Below are 23,476 nucleotides of genomic sequence, written 5' to 3' on the forward strand. Positions count from 1 at the left end.
CGAGAAATCAACCTACTTATAGGATCTGACCAGCTGTGGACGATTGTGAAAGGAAACGTTATTCGAAGCAAGCAAGTCCAAGGATTAGTCGCGATTGAGACCTCGCTCTGATGGACGCTTCAAGGCCCTGTCCGGGAACCGAGTCCTGCGAACCCGGACAACGACGGGCGTAACTTGCGTGCTGAGTGCGGAAGTATCTCTCAACGACATATCAAAAGTAGGCTCCACGCAGGGCCTACGGGGTAGACACGCCAGTGCGATTGCACAGAACACCACCGAAAGTGGAGGGACAAAGATGACAAGTCGTCTCTCCGCCGCCTTACACAACCAATGACAAGACATTGACCATCAAAAACAAACGGATACGGATATCTTCTGCTCACTACAAAAGTGCGGATCTCTACCTTTCAAGGAATCGACTCTGACAAATCCTCAAACTTTTCAGGTCAGAGACTTCTATGTTGGTAATGCTCCCAAACCTCACAGGGCAGATTATGAAAAGATGAACTGGGCGTGTTTTGCATCTACGGCAGGAAAGTCTTCGATAACGGTTGAAGCAGCGCGCATTTCCTTGAATGGCTACAGGGGCTGCATCCCGTGTTTCAAAAATGACTGCTGCAAGACGTCGGAAGCAACGTGGTCGCCCACCTGGGTACACCGAAAGAAAATAAGAAACCACATCGAACGGAAAGTCAACGAAAAAATAGACGGTCTAGACGGAAGTGGCATGCACGTTAGATTTTTACCGATAATGATAGCGCGGTGTTTAGGCCAGGAGCCGCTTACATGTGGACGTTGTTTTACTCTTTTGTGGCCGGGAGAATGTTGGGAATTGCGGACTCCGGACCGGCATCGGCTGGGGTGCGACGAGAACAGTGACGTAAAATGCGCCTTCCTGTCATGGCGGCTGCCTCGGTGTTTGCTTCACCGAAACCGAAACTGCCACGAATAATACGAGCTGTGAGTAATTCTTTATGCTGCGGTCGACAATATAATGTGGCATTCTATGATTAGGGGGCTCGGAGGCACGTATCGCCGCTAAAAAACAGAAAAAAAAAACGGAACACAAAGAACACTCCTTTAAACTCGCTTTCCTCTGTCTCCGTCCTGCATAGTGGTTCCGTCCCATAAAAAGTCGCTCTGTAAATAAAAAATTCGACATCTCTTCCATAAAAGCGGTCTTTGGAAGTACGGCACACCTTCCTTGAAAAATACCGCTTGAAACGTATTCATCCTCTTTTCTGTAAAACGGGTTCCAGGGAAAACGTAACCTCTTTTAATGGGGCCAGTTTTTGTAGCGTGGTGAGAGCATGAAATAGACTTTGCAGTTCCTCAGAAAACGAGTCTACTCTCCAGCCATTGTGTCTTCGTAGAAGGATGACAATATGAAGAAAGAGGGATGGGCAAGAATATTCCTGATTCCATTCCGTTATCCTGTACTGCGTAAAATCAATGTCTTCCCTTCCCACCCTCCTCACCGGTTCTACACATGCCTCCGAGCATTTTTTATGCGCACTAACGACACCACGTTTCCAACGATATCCGATTCGCAAATGATGCGGTTACTTTTCTTTTGTACGAACATTTTATAAACGGTTTCGCCGAATGAAACGAGTAATTCTTCGTTCGGGTCGGCAATGAATAGATCCCAAACGGAAAAAACGCGTCAGAAAGCACTTGGATAGGGCTGATAGGCCTGAATTTTCGGTGGTACTGACCAGCAAGTAAAAAGAGAACAGACAAGAAATAGTGCTAAAAAAGAAAGAAAAATGAAGAATGAACGCGGAGAGTTCCTTTAACGATCATGGGATAATGGCAGCGACAACGAAATGGACTATCGCATTCGGGAAAAATAGTACCGAAACCACGCCTCAGTCGTATTTTTGTGAACAAAAATGTTTAAAATCGCGGGTTGAAGGTCGAGCACTTTCGTCATGTTGAATCTGCTGCAGTTTTTTTTTCGTCTTGTAGTTCAAGCACGCTTCCTCGCGTATCGGCCGTAAAATCATACGTCGAAGGGCCATGTTGTCCCTTTGCTTCGATTTTACCGTGCAAAGGATGGCGCTCTGCTACAATCACGTCATCGCCGCCCCTAAGGGGAGAGGAAGCCTTTTACAAAGCTTGCTTTAGCTTTGCACTTACACCGCTGCTCTTTTCGAAGGCCTTGGGACATTTTGAATTTAGTTGTTAATAAAAAAATCAAGCTGGCAGAAGTACTTACGATCCTAGGGTTTGGGTTCTGTTTCATCCACGGAGGGTGCATGGGAAAAAAGAGAACAGAAGTCCAGTTATTAGAGGAAATGGTTTACACAGGACATGGGGCCAAATATCCCGAGCGATCCCAAGACCCCCCTCGAAGCGACACAAGCTTCGAAAGTACAAGCTTCTTGCTACTATAGCATTATTTAAAAGGGCCATGCAAAGAAAATACAAGTTTGTTTTGTTCGAAAGATTTCGTGTTTTATAGTGCCCCCAGCGCTTGTCCGGAAGCAAAAGATGCTTTATTTACTGAGAAATTATTCAATATAAGTTAAAATTTTGATTCTCCCGCCAAATCGTGTTTTCGTGACGTCTGCCATGACGTCAAAAGAACAGGTCTTCAAGATAAACTTAGTGTGCTGCGGAGCCTTGTTTGTCGCTAGCCAATGGCGCCACCATACCACGGCGGGTCGTTTTCTGCCATTGCTTTGTTTTTGACCCCATTTGTAGCTGGATCGTTTTTGTTGAGGTAGAAAATAATCGTTTCGGGAAATATGGCGTTCGCTCAACAAATACGGTCACGTAAGACATCGTCGCTTAAGCCAATCGGCCACTGTCGTCTGAGAAAACCACAAAGAGCCGAAGTGCTGTGCAGCTATAACAAGAGTATACAGTGCGCGCAGCACCAACAGCAGTACGCATCGGCACCTCTATGTTTACGTGTAACTTCCCCTGTTTATCCTCCCATCCTTACTGCTATGAAAAGACTGTGCCCTAAATTTAAGCTGAAATAGGTCGTGCGGCAAGCTTACAAGCCCTGCCTAATTTGCGTTTGCTTTTGCCGGCCTCGCCAATCGCAGAGCTGGCACATAAGGCACCATAGGTTCTGCTGCGCGAAATTAGCTAGCGTGTCGCAAGGCCATTTCCTTTTTTCCCTAATTATATAGCTTATTTGAGCGAAGTTTACGTCAAAAGTGGTGTCAATGCGATTCTAACGAGGCAATCTGTTCAATGAACCAAACTTGTGCTGCTTTGCCTGCATGGTCCTTTTAACTCGGTTCGTAAAAAAAATGAAAAGCTCCGTTCTAACGAAAGGTGGTTGAAAAGCGATGCTTTTTCTCAGGTAGAAATCGAGTGTAGTCATTTTGGTCATTTGGTAATTAAATTTTGGACATTGACTTTGCACTTTGAAGACATTGGCTCTCAACGAGAGAACGCTTCGCGTTTCAACCATGTTTCACTTCGCACGCGGTCATCATCATCCCCTTTAGAGGAAGTTGGCTTTCCTGCAGTGCGTTTTTGGGACAACGTTGCCATCGGTGAGGCGTAGAAAGCTTCGCTTTAAGAATCTGGCGTTGTAGCCATCGACAGAAAACGACGGAAAGGCTAGAACCGAAAACGACCGACAGATCGCACACAATCATGGCCGACTATATACTCAGAGAACTGAAAACGTAAAATACTCTTATTGGTGCAAACTTTGCCAATCTTCTATAAACGAATCATATTTTGTGTGATAGGCGTTGTCCGTCACAGGCCAAAAAGGCTACAAAAGCCTTACTGAGCTTTTTGAAGGACACGTGCCTCTCTGAACGATTGTAGGGACATTACTACAGTGCAGTGCCCTTAGTTCGCCTATTTTATCAGTGGACCGCATTAGTTTTGTACATTTTCTGGTTTTGTGCGTCGTCTGTACCGCCTTTGTAGTTGCCTGGCCACGCCTTGTGTTTTTCCTGTTTTCCTTCCTCTCATTTTCTTCTTTAATATGTACCGCTGTCCTTTCTTTCCCTTTCATTTCCCGTATCCCCTCCCCCCTGAGTAGTGTAGCCAACCGGACAGTATCCTGGCTAACCTCCCTGCCTTTCCTATACTATTCCTTCCTTCCTTCCTTAGTTGTTTATTCAAAATGAAGTTGTTTCAATTTGGGTCCGGGTTGGATACGAAAATGAGGGCTCCGGAATGCTCGACGAATACGAGCCCCCAACACCGCGGCAGCCCTATGACTCTAGCCGACTATAGACGGACCTAGTAAGTGTGTTGTAGAATTTTACACATGGACATGTGCTAGATACCTGTACTAGGAGAGTGTGTTAGAGACATGTACTGAGGCCTATATCACTAATCTGAGCGTGCTAATTGCAGACGTAGCAAGTGGGAAAGTAGCAAAGTACGTTTCCGATAAATTCATCCTCTTTGCTTTACGGTGCGAACACGGCTATACGCGAAGTCAAATTAACAGCGAGAAAAAAGAATGACGGAATGGGGAGAAAGATGGTAACGATGAGCGTACACGTTCGGCAATTTGACATTCATGCTTGCGCAATCACGATGTCATTAAGGGGCTCCCGTGTCCTCGTGATTTTCCCTGGCCAAGCGACCTTTTCTTAGGATTTCCTAGAATTCAAGTTAGACAGTAGAAATTACAAAGAAGAGTAGAAGTATCTTGCGTATACCCCGTGCGTCAGCTATCACTGGGGGCACATTTTGACTTAAGCTTAAGTCTAACTCGTTGTTTTAAAATGACATTTCACTCAAAGTACCCTGCTTCCAGTCTAGCTGCGACCAAGTCGCTTTGTATTAACAGAGTACGCAAAACACCCACCGGCCTGCCTGATTGCGGTAACTGAGTGTTTTCTCTTGCACGGGTCTCTTCGTAGCAGTCCAGACTATCGGCGCAGTGGACTGGGCTTTTTTGAAAATCCTAAAGAACGAACTAATGGCTCGGAGAATTTAGAAATTTTGTTGCACCCGGGCCGTGAACCATGCACGCGTCGTTAGGTACGAACCAGTGAGTCATTACGAGGAATAAGTCAAGTAGGTCGGCTTGAGTAGCTGCGCCATCGCTCTGGACCATGCTCTTTTAAATGTTAATAATTGCTTATTAAAATCGGTGCGACCTCTGAAGTGGTGGCTACTCCAGACCACTTTTGGCACACGAGGGAAGTTTTAAGTACATGAACATTTTTCAGAAGTGCATATATAAACCTGGTTCTTCAATGGTGGCGAACTTTTTTTATTTAAAAACTGCGGTACAGTACAGCCACTGTCCTGACTGTTACGAAATGTTTTTTTTTTTTTTTTTTTGCAGCGGATAAAAAGATTTTCTCCCAGTGGGCTCTCCTGAGTTACTCCGTTAGATCTTTAGATTGGGAGCAATATCCCACAATCAATCAATCAATCAATCAATCAATCAATCAATCAATCAATCAATCAATCAATCAATCAATCAATCAATCAATCAATCAATCAATCAATCAATCGTGATGAAAATATTACTGTCATATTTTCACACCAGTCCATGGTTGCAATTAAGGGGCAATCCAGACCCGTCAAGGTGCATCGTACATTTTCTTCTCGTTACATTTGTGTGTTGTAGGTCACACAAAGGAAAAGCAGAAAATAAATACAAGTAAATAGTGCCCACATGCTTGGACATAGCGGAGGCGAATGCACGACATGGAAGGCTGATGGACACTGGTGATATTTATTGGTAGTAAGCTTGAACTTAATTAAGGCAGCGTTACGGCGTTGGTAATCCATAACTGAGAATAACTTCTTGCAGGCCCAGTTGGTGAATAGTTCCCATGATTTGAAGCGCAACGAAAAAACACGGACGGTGAATGCAGTGTAGGCAGGACAGGACGGGACTGCTGAAGTAGACAGAGTAGACAGGATAGCGCCTGTTCTGTCGACTCTATTCACCGTCCATGTTTTTTTTTTCGTTGCGCTTAAAATCACGGTAATCCTTAACTCGAGCCCGATTGGGCAAAAAGGAGGCACGGAGGAGAGAAAGAACTGGCACTCACAGCCAAAATCGTACACCGAAGTGGACTGCGTAATGCGTGTCCGTTCGTTCTCTCGTCCGTGCCTCCTTTTTGCGCAATTGTGCTCAAGCCTGAACTCCTACGGTTTGTCTCCCGGTATTATTCGTATAGTGCTACCACCTAGACGCCTGCACGCCAAACTCACCTCGCAGGCGTCGGTGCCCCGCTGTCCGGCGATGATGTGGATGCGGTCGCCGTGTTCCCAGTAGAACGTGGCTCTGACGAGGGCGCCCGAGGTGTTACAAGCCCGGCTGAGGCCTAGGCCCCCACGGGCTCCTCGCACGAACACCCTGCGTAGACACAGCATGGCTTCGTTTTACCTTGGATCATCCCTACACGCTGAACAAGGCATAGTACCGGGACACTACCGAACACATTACCACGCATTTCGAACGCTTTAAGTTTGATGGAGGTTGATTTAACTACAGTAGCACGCTGAGAGTTGTCTTAAATCGCTTTCTTAATATGCATCTTGGCCATGACTACTGTCGTTTCTGTTTAGTTTTTCTAGGCTTCCTGCGTTTTGAATGCATCCCTGAAATGTCACATGTGTTTGAGTTAATTGCCGTCTGTATGAAGTTTGCTACCTTGATTTTTTTTTTTTTCACGTTAGTGCCCCCCTTTGCTAGCTAATGTATCTGGTTTGTATCACAAGCAACCGTGTCCAATTTGTGAAGCAATTTGGGAGCTTTTCTATTGTTTTTATTTTCTCTCGTTTCTTTTTTTTTTTCTTCTTGTTCCGCGAAACATACTTTTTTTTTATTGCTATAGTACGCCCGCTGGCATAAGGTCCTAAAGGTACAAGTTGACACCGGTTTCCCGGAGGAAGTCCATCGCTGGAGATCCGAGCCATCCCTCCGAGCCATCGCTCCGATCTCCAGCCATGGCTGGAGATCGGAGGGTCTCCCAGGGTGCAGGCCTGTGCCGCGAAGGTATCGGGATCTCACTTCTGCAGTTTGTGGCTATAGTTTTTTAAAGACGATAGTCTTTCTTGGGCTACTTAAACCCAGAAATTTTGGTCTGTCCGTCTGTCTGTCTGTGACTCGATTCAGCCACCCGGCCAAAGCAAAATAATGCCTGCGCAATAGTCTTATATAGTCACAGCTAAATCTGCCCGTCTATGTCCGGTGTAAGGTTCATACTTGTCAACATTGTTGAAGAAGAACAAGACATTACGCAAATATGAGACAACAAATCAATACAGAAGTGATATTTGCAGTGTTTCTTTATAAAAAAATCAAACATGCTAGACTTTTGATAAATTAAAAACTTCATCAAATGCAGAAAAAGAATTCAGTCCGCCGTCGCCTTCTGTCGCCCGCGCCACTATAGCTTCTGGCGCCATTTTAAGAAATCAACCGGCAACAGTTACGCAAGGTTCCAATGGATAGGTTCCACGTTCTGCTTGCAACGCACGTGGAGTAGGGAAACGCGGTTCTATAAACGTTGAAGTAGGACGCCTCGATTAACGAGCGTCTTCGCCGAACGGCAGCGTTCGCATCGAGACACCCGGTTTAGAGCAGTGGAACGCGGGAAATTTAAAATGATTTAAGCAAACCTTTGGCGTCTTTACCTTGGGAGGAGCGCGACGCAAGAGGAACAACATGAGAGGTGAGCGGGAAAGCGAAGGGAGGCATTTACTTCGCAAAAGCCGATAAAGAATATCGTCTTTTGACGACATTTGCAACGAAAGGAGCAGATACGCGGCCAATTTTTTTTTCCGGTTGTACACAGTAATTATTGTTTCGATATCTACGCTTGTGATGCATGCGTATCACTTTTGTATTCACACTTTAGTAATTATGCCTCTATTTGCGGCAGCTTGCACATGCTGGCGCCTTGCACTGTAAGGGCTACGGTCCCGTGAAGCTGTGCACGCAGCTTTCTTTCTCTGTCCTGGGCCACTCAAATTCGGCAAAAGAAAATATTGAAATCTTCCAATCTTGAAAATCTTGAAAATCTTGAAAATCTTGAAAGTCATATATGTTTTACAAGTACCCATACCCGGCAGTTCTCAGCGTCAATGCGTACACACGTACCCTCGATTCGTGCATTGATAAAAAAGCAGCAGCATATCATCACAGATGGAGTGCTTTATGAGGAGCAAGGTCATGGAGTTTCCCCTTCTGGTGATGTTACCGATTTCTAGTACCCCACTCACAGTCATGACATCGTCCCTGAGACTTTGCTTAGTAACTACACAAAATCAACAAGCAAAAACGAATTCCCTCGCTGTACCAAGAAAGTATAATTACAAATGTATTCGGCAAATAAATGTTACAATCAACATAACAGATTTTGATTTCCCTAAAAGAAATTTCAGTGGGGGAAAATTAAAGAAAGATAATGATGATGATAATTAGAGGCCGTCCCATTGTATCGGCACGTCGGTTGTCCCCAACAGACTTGCCTGTGTTATTCTAATTTGTTTGCACTAGCCTTCCCTAACTTAATGGGTTACCTCCCTCCCCCCCCCCCCCGGGTTTTAAACTCCCATCACTCCCCCCCCCCCCCCACCTGCCTGCCCTTGCACTCGTGTTTACCTCCTATTTCGGTATATTACTATAATGTGGGTATAATTTCTACCAGTTACTGCGCTCCCTCGTGGAGCCCGCCCCAAATGAGTGACCGTACCAATACTGATGTTATATTGCACCGCGAGGTCTTCCCTCTGGTCCTCTTGATCAACTTTCACATATGTGTGATCGTTACAGCCTTATTTTTTGTATGAAAACAGAACATTTTGTAATATTGGGCTCCATGGTGGCGCGTCTTGCATGCGTCCCGAAAGGCAACTTGTTGAGTGATTAAGCATAATCCTCATCAAAACCAACGTAATCTTCATCCGCACCGCCGAAAGTCAGAGGAACTCACAGGGGCGGAACGCTGCACCGTCAACTCAGGACGCTCCGCGGCTGCCTTTGTTCTCGGCATACAGATATTCTCGATAGATATTCTCGACATACAGGGTGCACTTGCCGTTTAAACTATCGATTAGTAGATTTTAGCTTCCTGACTTTTAGTAAATTTCATCCAGGTCACCATGTGTTTAGGCAACGATTCAGGGTCCTGCTTATTGTCTGTTTATGTAACAAAGAGCAACAACTTTAATGCGTAAAAAGGGAGGTTGGCACTATCACCACACTCACTCTGTGAGTTCATACAACCGCGCACTCCGTGCATTAATTCCTGAGCAATAGATGAGGCATGTGGGCAAAATTTTCGCGACGCTCACTTCATCTCCACATCTCTCTGTCAACAGAGCGAATTACAGAAGCGCTCAGAACAACGGAGGGCCGAAAGTGAGTGGGGAGAAAGCTGCCTTCTAGAGTGGGAAATCCGGCCTTACCCCCATTGCAGCTGATCTTAATCTGCTTTTTTTGTGACATTCATTATAAATTTAATTGTTATTTATCTAACATTGGTAGACCGGTGACTAAACGTGATGACAAATCTTCCCTAATCAATACATGCAGTGCTGACATTGTCTTTTTAACAGATGCTTGGTTGTAATCGCGGTACCTAATTATCATCATCAACAGCCCGCTAGGTCCACTGCAGGAGGAAGTCATCTCCCATCGACCTCCAACAGCTCGTGTTATACGCCGTTCGAGTCGATTGATTGCCTCGGAATTTCCTTATTTGGTCCCTCCATTGAGTAATTGGCCTTCCTCATTTTCTAGACTCGTCTCTCGGTGCCCACACTGCCGCCCTAATTGTCCACCGACGGTCATTTCGCCTAATTACGCGGCCGGCCCAAGTCCATTTCTTTTCCTTTATTTGAACTACGATATCACCTACTCTGGTTTGTTCTTTGATCAAGGAAGCGTATTTTCTGTCTCTAAATGTTACTCAGATCATTATTCGTTCCATGGCCCGATTAGCCGAAAGATGTTTGCGTTGAAGTTGTTTAGTAAGCCGACAAGTTTCCGCTTCATATGTCACCACTAGAAGCCGGATATTTAGGCATTAAAAAAAAGCGCGTTGTAGGCGCCGAAAACAGACAGGAAGAAAGCGTTTTGGGCCTCCAACGCCGCACAAATAGGCACTCTAAACTCTAAGACGTATGCGACCGGTATTTACGACAGGGAAAACCAAAAACGTTATTTTATGCGATGTCGCAAAGGCGCCGAAAACTGTACACAGCCGTTAAATTGTCCGATAAAACGGCTGGACTTGCGACGATATGTTCGTTTAATTGAACAAGCGCACCTCTCATATTCATGTTCAAGGGCCACTGTCGCTTGCTCGAGGGCCGTATATAGTGAAACAGGCGTGAAAGAGAATACTTGAAAGCTGGAAATACAAATAAAAAAACGCTACTTTTTGTCTGCATGACGCGATTAAATTACTCAGAACAAAAATATGCACAGAAATGAAACACAGGAGACGAAGATTTATTTAAGAAATTAACATATTTTTACGTGAGGAGTGTTAGGTATACAACTTTGGCAATTTTCTCATGTACAATGATACTTGAACTGTACAGGCAAGAAGTCCCAACACTTCCAAAAGCGCTCCCACACACTTGAGGAACATTTTTATACGCGTTTAGTAGCCGAACAGATTTTTAGTGGAAACCCGTATTTTAGAACCCGTCGGCAGTGTAAATTTTAAGGCATAAGGAAACGCAGCTGCGAAGTGACGCTTCGACGTTGCCTCTTCAATATAGGCATCATGTTAGGATCGTTCAATGCTCTACCATTGCGTTGGAAATAAGTATGTTGTAAATACGTTGGATTTAAGTACGCTGCTAGAAACGAAAATGCGGTCGCACATGTTTGCAGAAATCTGTTTGGAGAGCACGTGGACCGTAGTCTAGAATCACTGCGATAATTATGCAAACAATAGCAAACCACCACTCCTTCCAGATTTTTGGATTCAAAATTATATCTTTGTCACTGCTAATGAGTGCATAATTCGACTGCTGCTAGCGGTTGTTTGCCGGGAGTGTGTTGAACTAGAGGACCATAGGTTGAACAACTCATAGAGTGCCGCAGAGTAAATGCTGCCCGGTAACATGAATAGCGACGCTCAAACTACGCTCTGAATCAAAACTTCAGTCTAAATGGTGATCATATTGGCTCCGATTTTAAAAACAGGCATTTACAGGCATTTATAAACATTTAGGCACACAACGCCAAAACGGGCTTTTATAGGGACTATAAAAACAGCATTAAGCCGTTCTCAACCTCTAATTCTTGCTCATTATCAAAGTGGGGCGACAGGAACGCAAGAAACAAAATAGGCATTCGCCTAAAATCCGCTCTCTAGTCATCACCTCACATGGGTTCCCAACTTGCCGCTGAAAGTTCCCCATGACTGGTAGGCCCGGATCGGTTCTTCCGCAGGCTTTCACATCTCTCCCAAGGTGGACAGCGTTAGGACGTGCTAGAACCCGCGGCTAAGCCCAAAGCCAGCGCCCGCGCTACGAACCCAAAGGAAATGCTGCACGCCCGTTATGCGATGATAGCTCAATCGCACAGACGCCGGCTTTGTCTCAATACCTGACTCAATCGCACAGACCCAGGCTCGATTCCTACCACGGGAAGCTTTTATTCCCTTTCCAGTTAGCTGCATATGTTATTGTTCTCCGTCGCTCCTATCCCCGTGCCCCCCTGCCTTTGGGGTGGCCCCGCGGTTAGGTTGCCGGTTTCCCGGCGTAAAGATCCCGGGTACTTCCCTAAACGCATTTTTAGGGGCGAAGTCCCTTAAAGGCTCGGGCTGTCGGCGTCTCCTGTCGTCTCGGTAAATCAAGGTGTCAAACGATGACCAAGCAACAAGTGTATAATGAATAAAACCGGTTAAATATAAACTAACATAATTTAAACTCATTAAAAATACAGTTATAATCAGGATTTAATTGCACTCGTAACAGAAATTGATGAAATTCCGTCTTGAAATTCGTTTCAAATGCCGGGATTTCTCCTGTAAAGCATACTCCTTAGCATGCTGTGGCGTGTGACACAAAGACAACTTACGGCCAGTCTGTCTCCCATTTAATTGCTTAAATCCGGTTCACCGCAAGAGATGGCGCCACCGCCTCTGCAAGCGCGCGATTGCTCTTCCCACCGTCATTTCTCCAGCGCCCAATCAGCGCGCGCCGTGCGGCAAGAGAGTTGAAGAACCATTGGCTCTCCATTTCACAGACCACAAGGCGGTTATTGTGAAGGGTAAAAGAAATCCTTAACTTGGCACGATCTATGACTTGTCAGCGCAGGAGCCTTATAAACACCAGGAGCATTAGGAAGAGAGAGAAGAACTCAAGAAATACATTTGCATCTTGACTAGGACTGGCTACGCGATGGCTCATTTTATGTAGTAAATGTACATATTTTTGTAGTTGAAACAAAATATTTTTCTGCCTCTCATTGCGCATTAGCAGTGAATTTGCTGTGGGAAAGACCAGTGCGCCCTGCATGCTTCACCCATCCCCAGGTTTCACGTTAGTGAATACGGCGCGTTTTTTTTTTTTTGTTGTTTTCTTGAGGCTTCGGTGTTTTCTGCCTACGACGGACGGATTTGTGTCGGCCTAACAGCTGTGCTGTTAAAAGCAGCGTGCGAAGATTCCCGTGGTCAGAACCTCTAAAAAGACGCCCTTGGCTACATATAGCCTCAAACCCCTACCCGAAATTCCCATTGCGAGCAAACGCGGGTATGCATCCGCTTGACGTTCTCTATTGGCTGTGACCCCTCATGTGGGTGCCAAAGGGGTATACGGTGGACGGACGTCCCCATTGGGTATGCGAAAGCCCTACGTTAGCTCTAACGGTATACTTTAAGGTCTAACGTTGTCCACCGGTACCAGCACCTTGACGTACAACGAGTTTGGAGTTCAAGTAACCCAATGCTAACGTTTAATGTAGAACTAAGACAATACCCACTCAGGTGAATTGGCCAGTGAAGATGACACCACACGCCAGAAGCTCACGGGCCGATCCCTTATTCCGATTTGCTGGCGACACAACTTATCCACCCACAGTTCTCAATAGAATTTCTTAATGACGATGATAGCTGCTGTGAAAGACTTAAGGCTAATCCAGTAGATTTGGAAGTTTTGTTTCGCTATTTGCTCTGCCCGAACGTTGATGATAGCAAGCATCTCACCTCCCCACATTTATCTCTCGTGCCTCTTCGCTGCCCCACAGGCTACATACTATACCCAGCCATCAAGCCCCTTTAAACAATTGAATACCTTCCCCTAGATCGAAGCTGTGTGGACTCCAGTGCACTCCTCCGCCGAGGGAATGAGCCGGCTCACGTCGTTGCCCGCAACGCCGTTTTCAGGGCGTTTCCGTCGAGGGTGGACGACTCGGCCACACTCTCTGTTGTCCAAGCCTCTCCCTATTGCTACACCAAAATTTTGTACCAGTCGCTACCGACCCAGCCGCCTCCTTTGTCCCACACCCCACCCGCCTCTAACGGCTCACGACGCCCGCCTTTGGTGTAGACTCATAACCGGAACTTTTATTTAACACCCCCGTTCAATGCCACATCTCTCCCAGCCAACATTACCCCAACAGCAGTGTGAACATGCTTTTGAATATTTGTTGTAAACACTGCGAATTCCGTGTATTTAATTATCCATCAAAATGAACTACATTTAGCTCTTAATATATCCGAGATGAACATTGAGCAAAAGCGAAATTGATTGATTGATTGATTGATTGGTTGACTGATTGGTTGATTGATTGATTGATTGATTGATCGATCGATCGATCGATCGATTGATTGGTTGACTGACTGATTAATTGATTTATTAAATGGTTGATCGATTGATCGCCGGGCAGCCCCCTAATAGCAGCTGAGGATGGAAAAGTACATGGGGGCTAACTATCCTGTGGAGCAAGAACAGAGGGCAGCCAGCGGTTCTCAAACTTTATGTCACCGGTTTACGAAACGCCACTCAGTCACCCATTCACTCAATTACAATCAATCAATCAATCAATCAATCAATCAATCAATCAATCAATCAATCAATCGTTCGATCAATCAACCTGTAAGTCAGTCAATTAATCAGTCAGTCAGTCAGTCAACCTGTCAATCAATCAATCAGTCAATCAATCTTGACTGACTGACTGAATGACTGACAGGTTGATTGATCGAACGATTGATTGATTGATTGATTGATGGATTGATTGATTGATTGATTGATTGATTGATTGATTGATTGATTGTAATTGAGTGAATGGGTGACTGAGTGGCGTTTCGTAAACCGGTGACATAAAGTTTGAGAACCGCTGGCTGCCCTCTGTTCTTGCTCCACAGGATAGTTAGCCCCCATGTACTTTTCCATCCTCAGCTGCTATTAGGGGGCTGGCCGGCCCACCTATTATGACTCGTGGACGGGTTCCATCCTATCCTCAGGCCTGAAAGAAACGAAACCTCAAAGCGAACATCAGTAGTTGTACTGCGCCAACGCACAGGACTATATCAGTGCAATCGAGACGAAGGTCGAAACGATGCGAAGGAAGCGAAGCCCTGGAACTGGTCGATGCAAATATAGCCGGAAATGAAGCCTTTCGGTGTCGGACGTAGAATGACTGATTACTAGAGGGGATGTAAGGCTCTTAGTAGAGTTTTACAGCTTCAGAATAAAGCTGGTGTTGGAATTAAATCCGTATCCCCGCTTTTGATGGGCGAAAAATTATCTTGGTGAACATCGCCAGGGTTTCTTGGGCGTCGCTTTTATGGCTTTTATGGCCGAGGTTTCCGAAAGGCGTTTTCAGCTACCAGGGGACCGTGTGGGGTTGCAAAAAATTCGGCCATCTTCACAATTGAGATGCGAAGAGTGAGGCAAGAGTGAAGCAAACACTGAGGACTGAGGAAGCAGTGGTCTTCGTCAGCTTTGACTTGGCTATTCTTAGGTCTGCTCCTTTCTTAAGAGGAAGTTGGTTAAAAAGGGAAGATTTCGCCGTGCAAACTGAGTCAAATCAAAGTCCGCCCTCCTAAAGTCCAAAATCCAAACTGCCGAAGTCCAAAGCCGAAGTCCACTTCAACTAAGCCGAAGTCGAAATGCCAATTCCCACGCATCGAACCCAAAGGAAATGCTGTGCGCCCCGAATGCTACGGTAGCGCACTCGGATAGACGCCGGTTTCATAACGCGAGGGACTCAGGCTCGATTCCTATACCGCGAGAAGCGTTTTTTAAGGGAAGCTTTAGTGTCCTCACTAATGTTGTGTTACGCCAAAACGCCCCGAAGGAAGGCCAACTTTCTCTGACGATGATGATGAATGATCGTGGATGAAGTGCAAAAAAAAAAAAAAAGAACGCCTCCCGTGGCCAGAATTGAAGCTGGGGTCCCTCTCATGTTACGAAGCCAGCGTCTATCCGGTTACACTATTCCGACACGGTCGAAGCGAACGCCAAGCAGCAGGCACCGATTCGCGCCGTACACCCCCAACGCATACGTTAGGTCTACGGAGTGTACACTCGAGAATTGCTGTAGCTAGCGTCACTCAATAAGCTACGCCTAAGAGTACCGCCACTTCGTGCACACGGAAGCGTCGGGGGGCCATTTTGTTTCTGGCTTGCATTGTTGCCATCTCTCCCAACGAAACCACCGCCGGTTGTGACGGGCAGTGTGTGACCGGCCGCTCTAGCGTCCGCACTTCAGAGAGAGAGAGAGAGAGAGAGAGAGAGAGAGAGAGAGAGAGAGAGGTGCCCAGAAACAAAATGGCTGCGCCCATATGTAAACAAATATCACGTGGTGCCGACCGACCAATGAAAGTCCCGGCGGCACATAACAATGAGAGAAAAGAGTGCCGATACTCTAAAAGCCTTTATTTAGTGACGCTAACTGTGGCTATTCTAGAAAAGCCGCACGTACCTCCAGAGTAGCACATACTCGCAGTGTGGGATTGGCAAATCAAAGACTAAATCATGAGAAAGCTTCGCGTTCAACCATCGTCATCGTTAGACGGGAGGTGCATGATTTTTTTTTCAGGCGCGCCCTTGCCTCCTCGCCACTTCCCTTCAAACTTTTGGGTCTAGAATTTTCCTCCTCTCCACTTTGCTGCGTCGAGTTTTGAGCGACACGAGGCTCAGATGGAACATAAGCCAAAAAACAGCTCCGCTGTTAAAAACCATTACTGCGGTTACAAAGGTCACGAACACGAGGTACGCACGGAATATTTAACTCTCGTTATATCAAACTCCTCGGGGCAGAAAACCGACTTCTTTATAAGCGGTACTTTGTAAATGCGGAGACAATTATCCTTGCAAAACTTGGAGTAAATTAAAAAAAAACGATTTAATTATAACGGGGGATTACTGTATGCATAGACAATACCCAGCCAAACTATAGTACTGGTGGCAAGGCTCGTACATGTCTAGACTGTTTAGCGCAAACAAGTCTTGGGAATATTTGAGGAGAACATACGCTCGGAAACGAACGTTAAAGCATTTTTTTTCAATTAAAATTAACGTAATAGTAGTTTTTACGAAAATAACTAAATCTCACATTAAAGGAGCCATGAAGATATAATACAAGTTGGGTTTATTAGAAAGACTGTTTAGTCCCGATAACAATGATACCAATATCATCGCAATCTTCGTACAATTAACAGATATATTAAAGAAAACGTGTGAAGCAGTCACGACCCCCTATAGCCAATTTCCCGTAACTTTTCTATGACGTCACGGAACATTGTTTGTGCGATTGGCGGCCGCCTAACTGACCGGTCGCGACGACACATGACTGGACGCGTGTAATGGGGCCTCTAGTTCCATTTGACCGCATCACTTGAATGCTAACGTGCAGTTAACGCACTAAAAATTATGTTTTATTGTTGGCCCGTATGACGTCATTCTTCCTCATAGACCGTCACTGTGGCGCAAAATTTGAAAGTTTTTAAATACTTCTTGCTTTTTTTTCCCTTAAAAAACACCGTTTGTGGCTGTAATGGAGCTGAGTGAGATACTGAATCCTAGTTCTTTCAAATTAAATGAAGTTGTACTTCCTCTTCATGGCTCCTTTAAGAGCTTCGTCCAAAAGGGGGAGAAAAAAACAGAACTGTAGTATCGGTGTTTTCGGATCCCTGCATCTCAGTAGTCTACCACAAGAGGGCTGCGACTGGACTATAAAAGAGACGCCACCTTGAATAAACTCTCTCTTGGATTTCACTACAATTCACCTTCACCTTCAATGTCTGCACTGTCGCTCCGTCGTGCCCCTTCGGTGCGGTCGCAGTCGCGACACTACAAGTGCAAAAGCAAAAGCTGAAGTGAAAGGCTGCCTCGCGCTGGCGCGAGAGGCGCAAAACAGAACAGAAGCAAAACAAAGACGCTGGCTCGCACTTTTAAAGACGATAGTCTTTCTTGGGCTACTTAAACTCAGAAATTGTGGTCTGTCTGTATGTATGTCTGTCTGTCCGTCTGTCTGTCTGTGACTCGATTCAGCCACCCGGCCAAAGTAAAATTGATATTGCGCAATAGTCTTATATACTCACAACCAAATGTGAGCGTCTAAGCCCGGTTTATATGTTCATACTTGTCAACTTTGTTGAACAAGAACAAGACATTACGCAAATATTAGACAGGAAATTAGTACACAAGGGATATTTAGTGTTCCTTTATTAAAAAATTCATGGATGCTTGGTTTCTCGATAGCAAATGATATTTTACACCTACTGCAGAAAACCGCCACCTCCTGGCGGCATATAAAAAATCACACGGCAACAGCAACGAAAGGTTCCACTAGCTAGATTCCACGTTCTGCTTGGAACGCACGTGGAGCACGGCCACGCGGCTCTATAAACCTTCTAGTCGGCTGCCTCCATTCACGCGCGTCTCCGCCGTACTGCAGCGCTGGCAGCGAAAAACCCGGTCTGAAGCAGTGCAACGCGTGGTAAATTCAAATCGCCTTGCGCAAACCTTTAGTGTGTTTACCTTGGAATGAGCGCGACGGAACAGGAACAGCATGAGAGGTGAGCGGGAGTTCAAAGGGGGCATTTCCTTGGCAAATGACTACAAAGACTATCGTCTTTTGACGACATTTGGAACGAAAGGAGCAGATACGCGGCCAATTTTTGCTCGAGCAGTGCACCGTCGTAACTTTCTCAAGCAAAATAAAAGAGAAACACGTGGTCACGTGACAGCGCCGCTGCCGACGGGAACCCTTGAAACGCGACGCTGTATTTACAGGTCACGGGCCCACTGTAAAGTAGCCAGAAACTACGCCGCATCGCGCTTCTTGTAGGTGACGTCGTGAGTCTGCGTGCGTGGTGATTTGTACATCAGAGCGAACTAGCGTAGGGGTTTTTTAGTTAATTTTTACGTGAAAGACTGAGCCGTCCAAGAAAAAAGTATAAACCAATAGTTAAATGAATCACAATAATGCTAGAGACAGCTCCTCGCGGATTTTCGCTTGCAAGTATTAAAGATGCGTCAACACTCAACCCCCCGTTTCCCAACCCTGCTCCCGATTGATAGAATCTGACTAAAAAAATCCCGGTTAGTAACAAGATAATGCTTCATGCCTGAACAAAAACGATAAACTTGTGGCTCGTCGATTATGCAAGCGTGCCCTTTGGTCATCGTGTTTTTGTACGAAAGCCGCGACAAATTTCGCTCGCGCGGAACCCTCATTTCGCTGCCTCCGCTCCTAACATTGCACCAACCATTAGCAACGCCTCCCTCCTCCCTCTCAATTTCACTCCGCTTCGCTTTTCTTGTTATCGTCGCCACGTCCCTGACAACGCCATCGAAAGAAAACAAAAAGAAGAGAGAAGCGAGAATACTAATAACCGATGCTCTTCTCCAAACTCGCCTCGTCAGCAGCCTTCTCCTGATTTTATTACTTCCTCCCCCTGTTGTTTCTCCATCCTCTCGCGCAGCATCTTCCGGAGCAGCATCTCAGATGGATCAATACCACGCTCCCGCAGCCATGTTTGCGTATGCGCGTTCGCCGCCGAAGCCATGGACGACGCGCTACCACGGTGACGACACCTCGTTCGCCCGAAGGAGGCAATTAGTCGATTGGTTCAGCGCCCTTCGCCCCCTTTTATCCGCCTCTCAGGCGAAGCTCGCAGAGCCCAACAACCCAGCACCAACACCTCCCACGCGCAAAGGCCCCGCTAGTTTCATTAACTCCCTCTGTTGAGCTGTAGCGCTGGTCAAGGGCTTCTGTTAATCAAATACTCCACTCGCTATCTTTTCTCACTCAGTCGAGAAGAGACAGCAAAAGAAAAGCTCAAAGACGTCGCGACGCTGACCTTGTTATCTTGGCGGAGTTTGCCGGGGGCGCTCGTGTATTATTTCGCGCTAACGTAACCGCGTTCACGCGTTACAGCGGCCGAGGAAAGTTGCGACTGAACAGTTCTCTCCTTGGAGGAGGCCGAGACGGTCCCGATCGGTCAATGGAAGAACAACGGGGGAGAGATGTCGTCGCGAGGGGAGATTGGGATCGAGTTCCGAAGAAAGCCGATGAACAGCGCAGTGGGATCGATGGCTCGACAGATGCGCGCCGGTATTGGCGTTTCTCCGAAATGACTCTGCGTAGGTTGTTTTCGTTGTTGTAGTACTGGCGGACACGTCTTCAAATGAGGGCTGACGGCGTGTTTGAACATTTCCGGCAATCAAAGCAACGATTAAGAAGGGTGTACGGATGTATGTCTGTCTAGCAGCACGAGGATAATAATAATAATAATAATAATAATAATAATAATAAAGAAAAAATCACAGCCCTTCCACCCTGGGAAGAAGGAACTCCGGCGAATCTGGCGCTCTGTTAAGATTCAATATGTTTGGATTTAGCTACATTGGGGATTAGCTAGGTTGAATTTTAGGGAGAGTGGCGCGATCGCAGACTAAGAACACAAACGGTTGGAGGGTGGAGACAATAACGTCTCTGGAGCGGCGCACTGGAGACCACCGAGGAAGGCGCGACATTTCGCAATGCCAATGTGGAGAGAGACGCCGCACGTGGCGAGCAGCACAGAGTTTCATACAATTGTATGAAACTCTATGGCGAGGAGTATACGCGACTAGGGAAAGAAGCGGGGGCGGAGGTGAAGAGCTTTAAGTGGCGCTGTAACCGTTCTCCCTCAGTTCATGGCCGTACTTTACTGTGCAGCACACAATGTGGAAAGCCACCTCACGAAGGTCAAGTGTACACCCATTCCTTGAGGGTCGGCTTTACCTCTGCACACGGATGCATTCCTGGGAAGCCTATTTTCAGAGGCAATCTAATCCGTATTATATCAAAATATAGAGGCCCTAGCAGCTGGTTATACATTTTATAAGTGTTTTTCCACGCGCTATTGGTGTACGTTCGGTCTGTCGCTTATAGCCATTTACAGCTTCGCTGTAAAACAAATGGCGTTTGTCTTTACCGCCAGAAGGCCGTAGAGGAAGTTCAATGTGTAAAAGAGTCTTCCGTCTGAGTTACAGTGCTTTATAGTCTGAGTTATAGTAGTCTGATTAGTGCCTGGAAGCGGGAACACCAGCGTGCAAGGCAGAGTACGGTCAGAGAGCGAGTCAGGGTACTGAGCCGGGTATGGCCAGGGGATTCGCGTCAACCATGCCGCCATTCTTGGTGCGCTTTGGGAAAGCTGGCTTTGACCCCCTCTTCGCCAATTCCCTGCGCTTATGTGCCAGGTTTTCCATATCGGTAGGCACCTGTGGCTTTTTTTCTTGTCTGACCAAGGATGAGGCTTCACATGTGCACCTGGCAACCGATTAACTTTGCGTGAGAATGAGCGCCTGCTGCCGCTTTTAAGTGCGTGAGCATTTTTATATCGACTCAACAAGGAAGTCCGTCTATCATTGTGCGGCGCTTGATGTGTCCTTTATCTCCACATACAATATCAAAACAAAAGCAAATGCATTACTTAAAAAGAAATCAGTTTGTTATGAACGGAAACTCATGGTGTTTAGATTTAAACCTGGGACATCTCGGTTTGCAGGGAGCCTCTCACCCACTACACTACGTGTTGTTACTTGTACGATACGCAGAAGAGATCAGTGCGTACCGCGTTTGTTCCCAAGTGTTGTCACTGATTTCTAAAGTGCGGTCGTGGCCTCCACATGCGGCACCTATGAAGTTCTCAGGGTACTGACTCTTTCCGCTGCAAACGTAGGCGCTGCGTCAGCGCCCTGTCATAGCACGTAACCTCACCAATACGGCAGCAGCTCTAGTCTCAATCGTCCCGTTCTGCACTGCACTGGTGCGTCGTGGTGCAAACGTCCACCTCGTCCCGTCCCAAACGTCCACCTCGTCCCATAATCGCTCACTAATGACGAGCGAAAACGCAGAAACGCCGAGAGACAGCAAGCGTTTCGGCTTTCCATGCCCGTTCTTGACAAGAAATGGTGGGAAGACCTCACCTACACTCGACGACAACTTAAAAACGACAACGGACGTTTCTCCTGCGTCTAATCACCGCAGGCGGTTGTTCGTCCGCGCGGTGCACAAAGTGCTTTACTGCGAATATTTTGAACGTGACACAAGTTGTTTCCGAGATTTCCTGCATATAATCTTCGTATAAGTACCTGCAGCGACGACAATAAACTGCGTGTGGAAGAGACAACGATGTAACGCTTTAAGCGTCATCACCTTTAAAATCTCGCGTGCGTGTTTACATCCGGGTCCGTCGCTTCGGCGGAGCGATGCGCTACATGAGCTGCAGCCGTTCTAATCTTGCACCCGAGCATATCACCTTGGAGCACTTCAAGGGACTTCGAAATAGAGGACGTACCCGATGATGATGATGATGATGATGATTGCTATTGGTTTCCCCTTTGTAGCGGGGTGATGGCATGTCATCTTAACAAAAGGGACTAATATACCTAAGTTTTATACTCTAGGTTTAATACTAGCGCTGATTAGGGCAGGCACAAAAAACTTATTAGGCACAAAATACTTTTCTTTTCTGTATACAGGTGGTAACTGTTTTAGGCAATATTCCCCTCTCTGCTTTTTGTCACCCAGAATTTTAATTTCCTTTTCGTCCCCTCGACAGCCTTGAAGTTAACTTTCTCTGTGCTACCCTTAAATTCTAGGGCTTCTGGAAGCCGAATATTTCCATTATGCAGGTTCCCTCAAGGCCCAATAAAGTCTCTCTCTCTCTCTCTCTCTCTCTCTCTCTCTCTCTCTCTCTCTCTGTCGCTCCTTCTTCATAACACGCCATCTTACGAAGTGAGGTACCTAGCGCTGTCGCGTTAAAAAATGCAGGCGCGATAATCAGGCATCAGTTGGAGACCTTGCTGCATTGCCTGGCATACCAGCCTTGCGATATGCCTTGTTCGGACGTGAATCACGAGCGCGGCACGAAGAATCGCCTTGCGCGCCGAAAACAGATGTCCCGGTGTGTTTGTCATCACGGCAAGCTCACCATCGAAGTCGTCGGCAGTTCGAATGCAGTGTAGACCCACGGAAGCAATGCGAGGGGAGAAGAACTAAGGGCGAATGAGCAAGCGCCAGGCTGACGCCTCGCTCGTTCTTCGTTGCTCCTCCCTCAACTAAAAGATATAAAAAAAAACTGGCTGCGTATCCGCTCCTCTCGTTGCAAATGTCGACGAAAGAGAATAGTCGACTGGCGCCTCTGCCAAGTAAATGCTTCCCTTCCCTTTCCCACTCACCTCTCATGCTGTTCCTCTCTCGTCTAGGTACTCCCGAGATAACACGCTAGAGGTTTGCTCAAGTCAATTTAAATTTACCGCGTTCCACTGCTCCAAGTCGGGTGCCTATAGTTCATCTCACAAGCTAGCTGCAGCACTGTGGAGGCTACATTGTTATCAATAGTGCGCCCACTGAGGGCGCCTAATCCGCCGTGAAGGGGGTCCTGAAAGGACACTCCCTTCTCCCCTCTCGGCAAGTGGCACCGGACGGCCCGGCGCCTTTTGTCGCTTCCTTCGCGGTGAGTTAGGCGCCCTGAGGGGGACAACAATGTAGCCTCCACAGTGATGCAGCTAGCTTGTGATATGAACTATAGATGCCAGTGCTGCCGTACGGCGGAGACGCGCGTGAATCGATGCACCCTACTACAACGTTTACAGAATCACGATGCGCTACTGCACGAGCGTGCCAAGCGGAATGTGGAACCTATCTAGTGGAAAGTTTCGTTGCGTTTGCCATTAGATTTTTTTTAAAATGCCGCCAGGAGCTATAGTAGCGCCGGCGGCAGCAGGCGACGGTTTTCTGCAGTTGATGTAGTATTTCATTTGTTATCCCAAAAACCAAGCATCCATGAATTTTTTGATAGAGGAACACTGTGAATATCACTAATGTATTAATTGTAGCATTATATTTGCGTAATTTCTTGTTCTTGTTCAGCAGTGTTGACAAGTATGGACATTGAGACCGGACTTCAAAGTTTTGATTCGCCTGTGGGTATATAAGACTACCGCGCAGCCGCTGTTTCTCTTTGGCCGGGTGGCTGTATCGAGTCCCGGAAAGACACAGACAGACAGACAGACAGACAGACAGACAGACAGACAGACAGACAGACAG

General features: G+C 46.5%; 1 protein-coding gene across 1 annotated transcript in view; it reads right to left on the minus strand.

The window, feature by feature from the left end:
• Alk (Anaplastic lymphoma kinase) overlaps nucleotides 1-23,476 on the minus strand; it is a 209,341-nt gene that overhangs the window by 62,255 nt on the left and 123,610 nt on the right. Inside the window, exons 11-12 of the mRNA XM_077682125.1 lie at nucleotides 6,169-6,313; nucleotides 2,222-2,239 (exon numbers count right to left, since the gene is read on the minus strand). Of these exons, the coding sequence (XP_077538251.1) occupies nucleotides 2,222-2,239; nucleotides 6,169-6,313 (163 nt within the window). The remainder of the gene's footprint in view (nucleotides 1-2,221; nucleotides 2,240-6,168; nucleotides 6,314-23,476) is intronic.

The sequence above is a fragment of the Haemaphysalis longicornis genome, unplaced genomic scaffold (assembly GCF_048455015.1).
Source record: "Haemaphysalis longicornis isolate Haplotype H1 unplaced genomic scaffold, Haemaphysalis longicornis Haplotype H1 scaffold_8, whole genome shotgun sequence".
Classification (NCBI taxonomy): Eukaryota; Metazoa; Arthropoda; class Arachnida; order Ixodida; family Ixodidae; genus Haemaphysalis; species Haemaphysalis longicornis.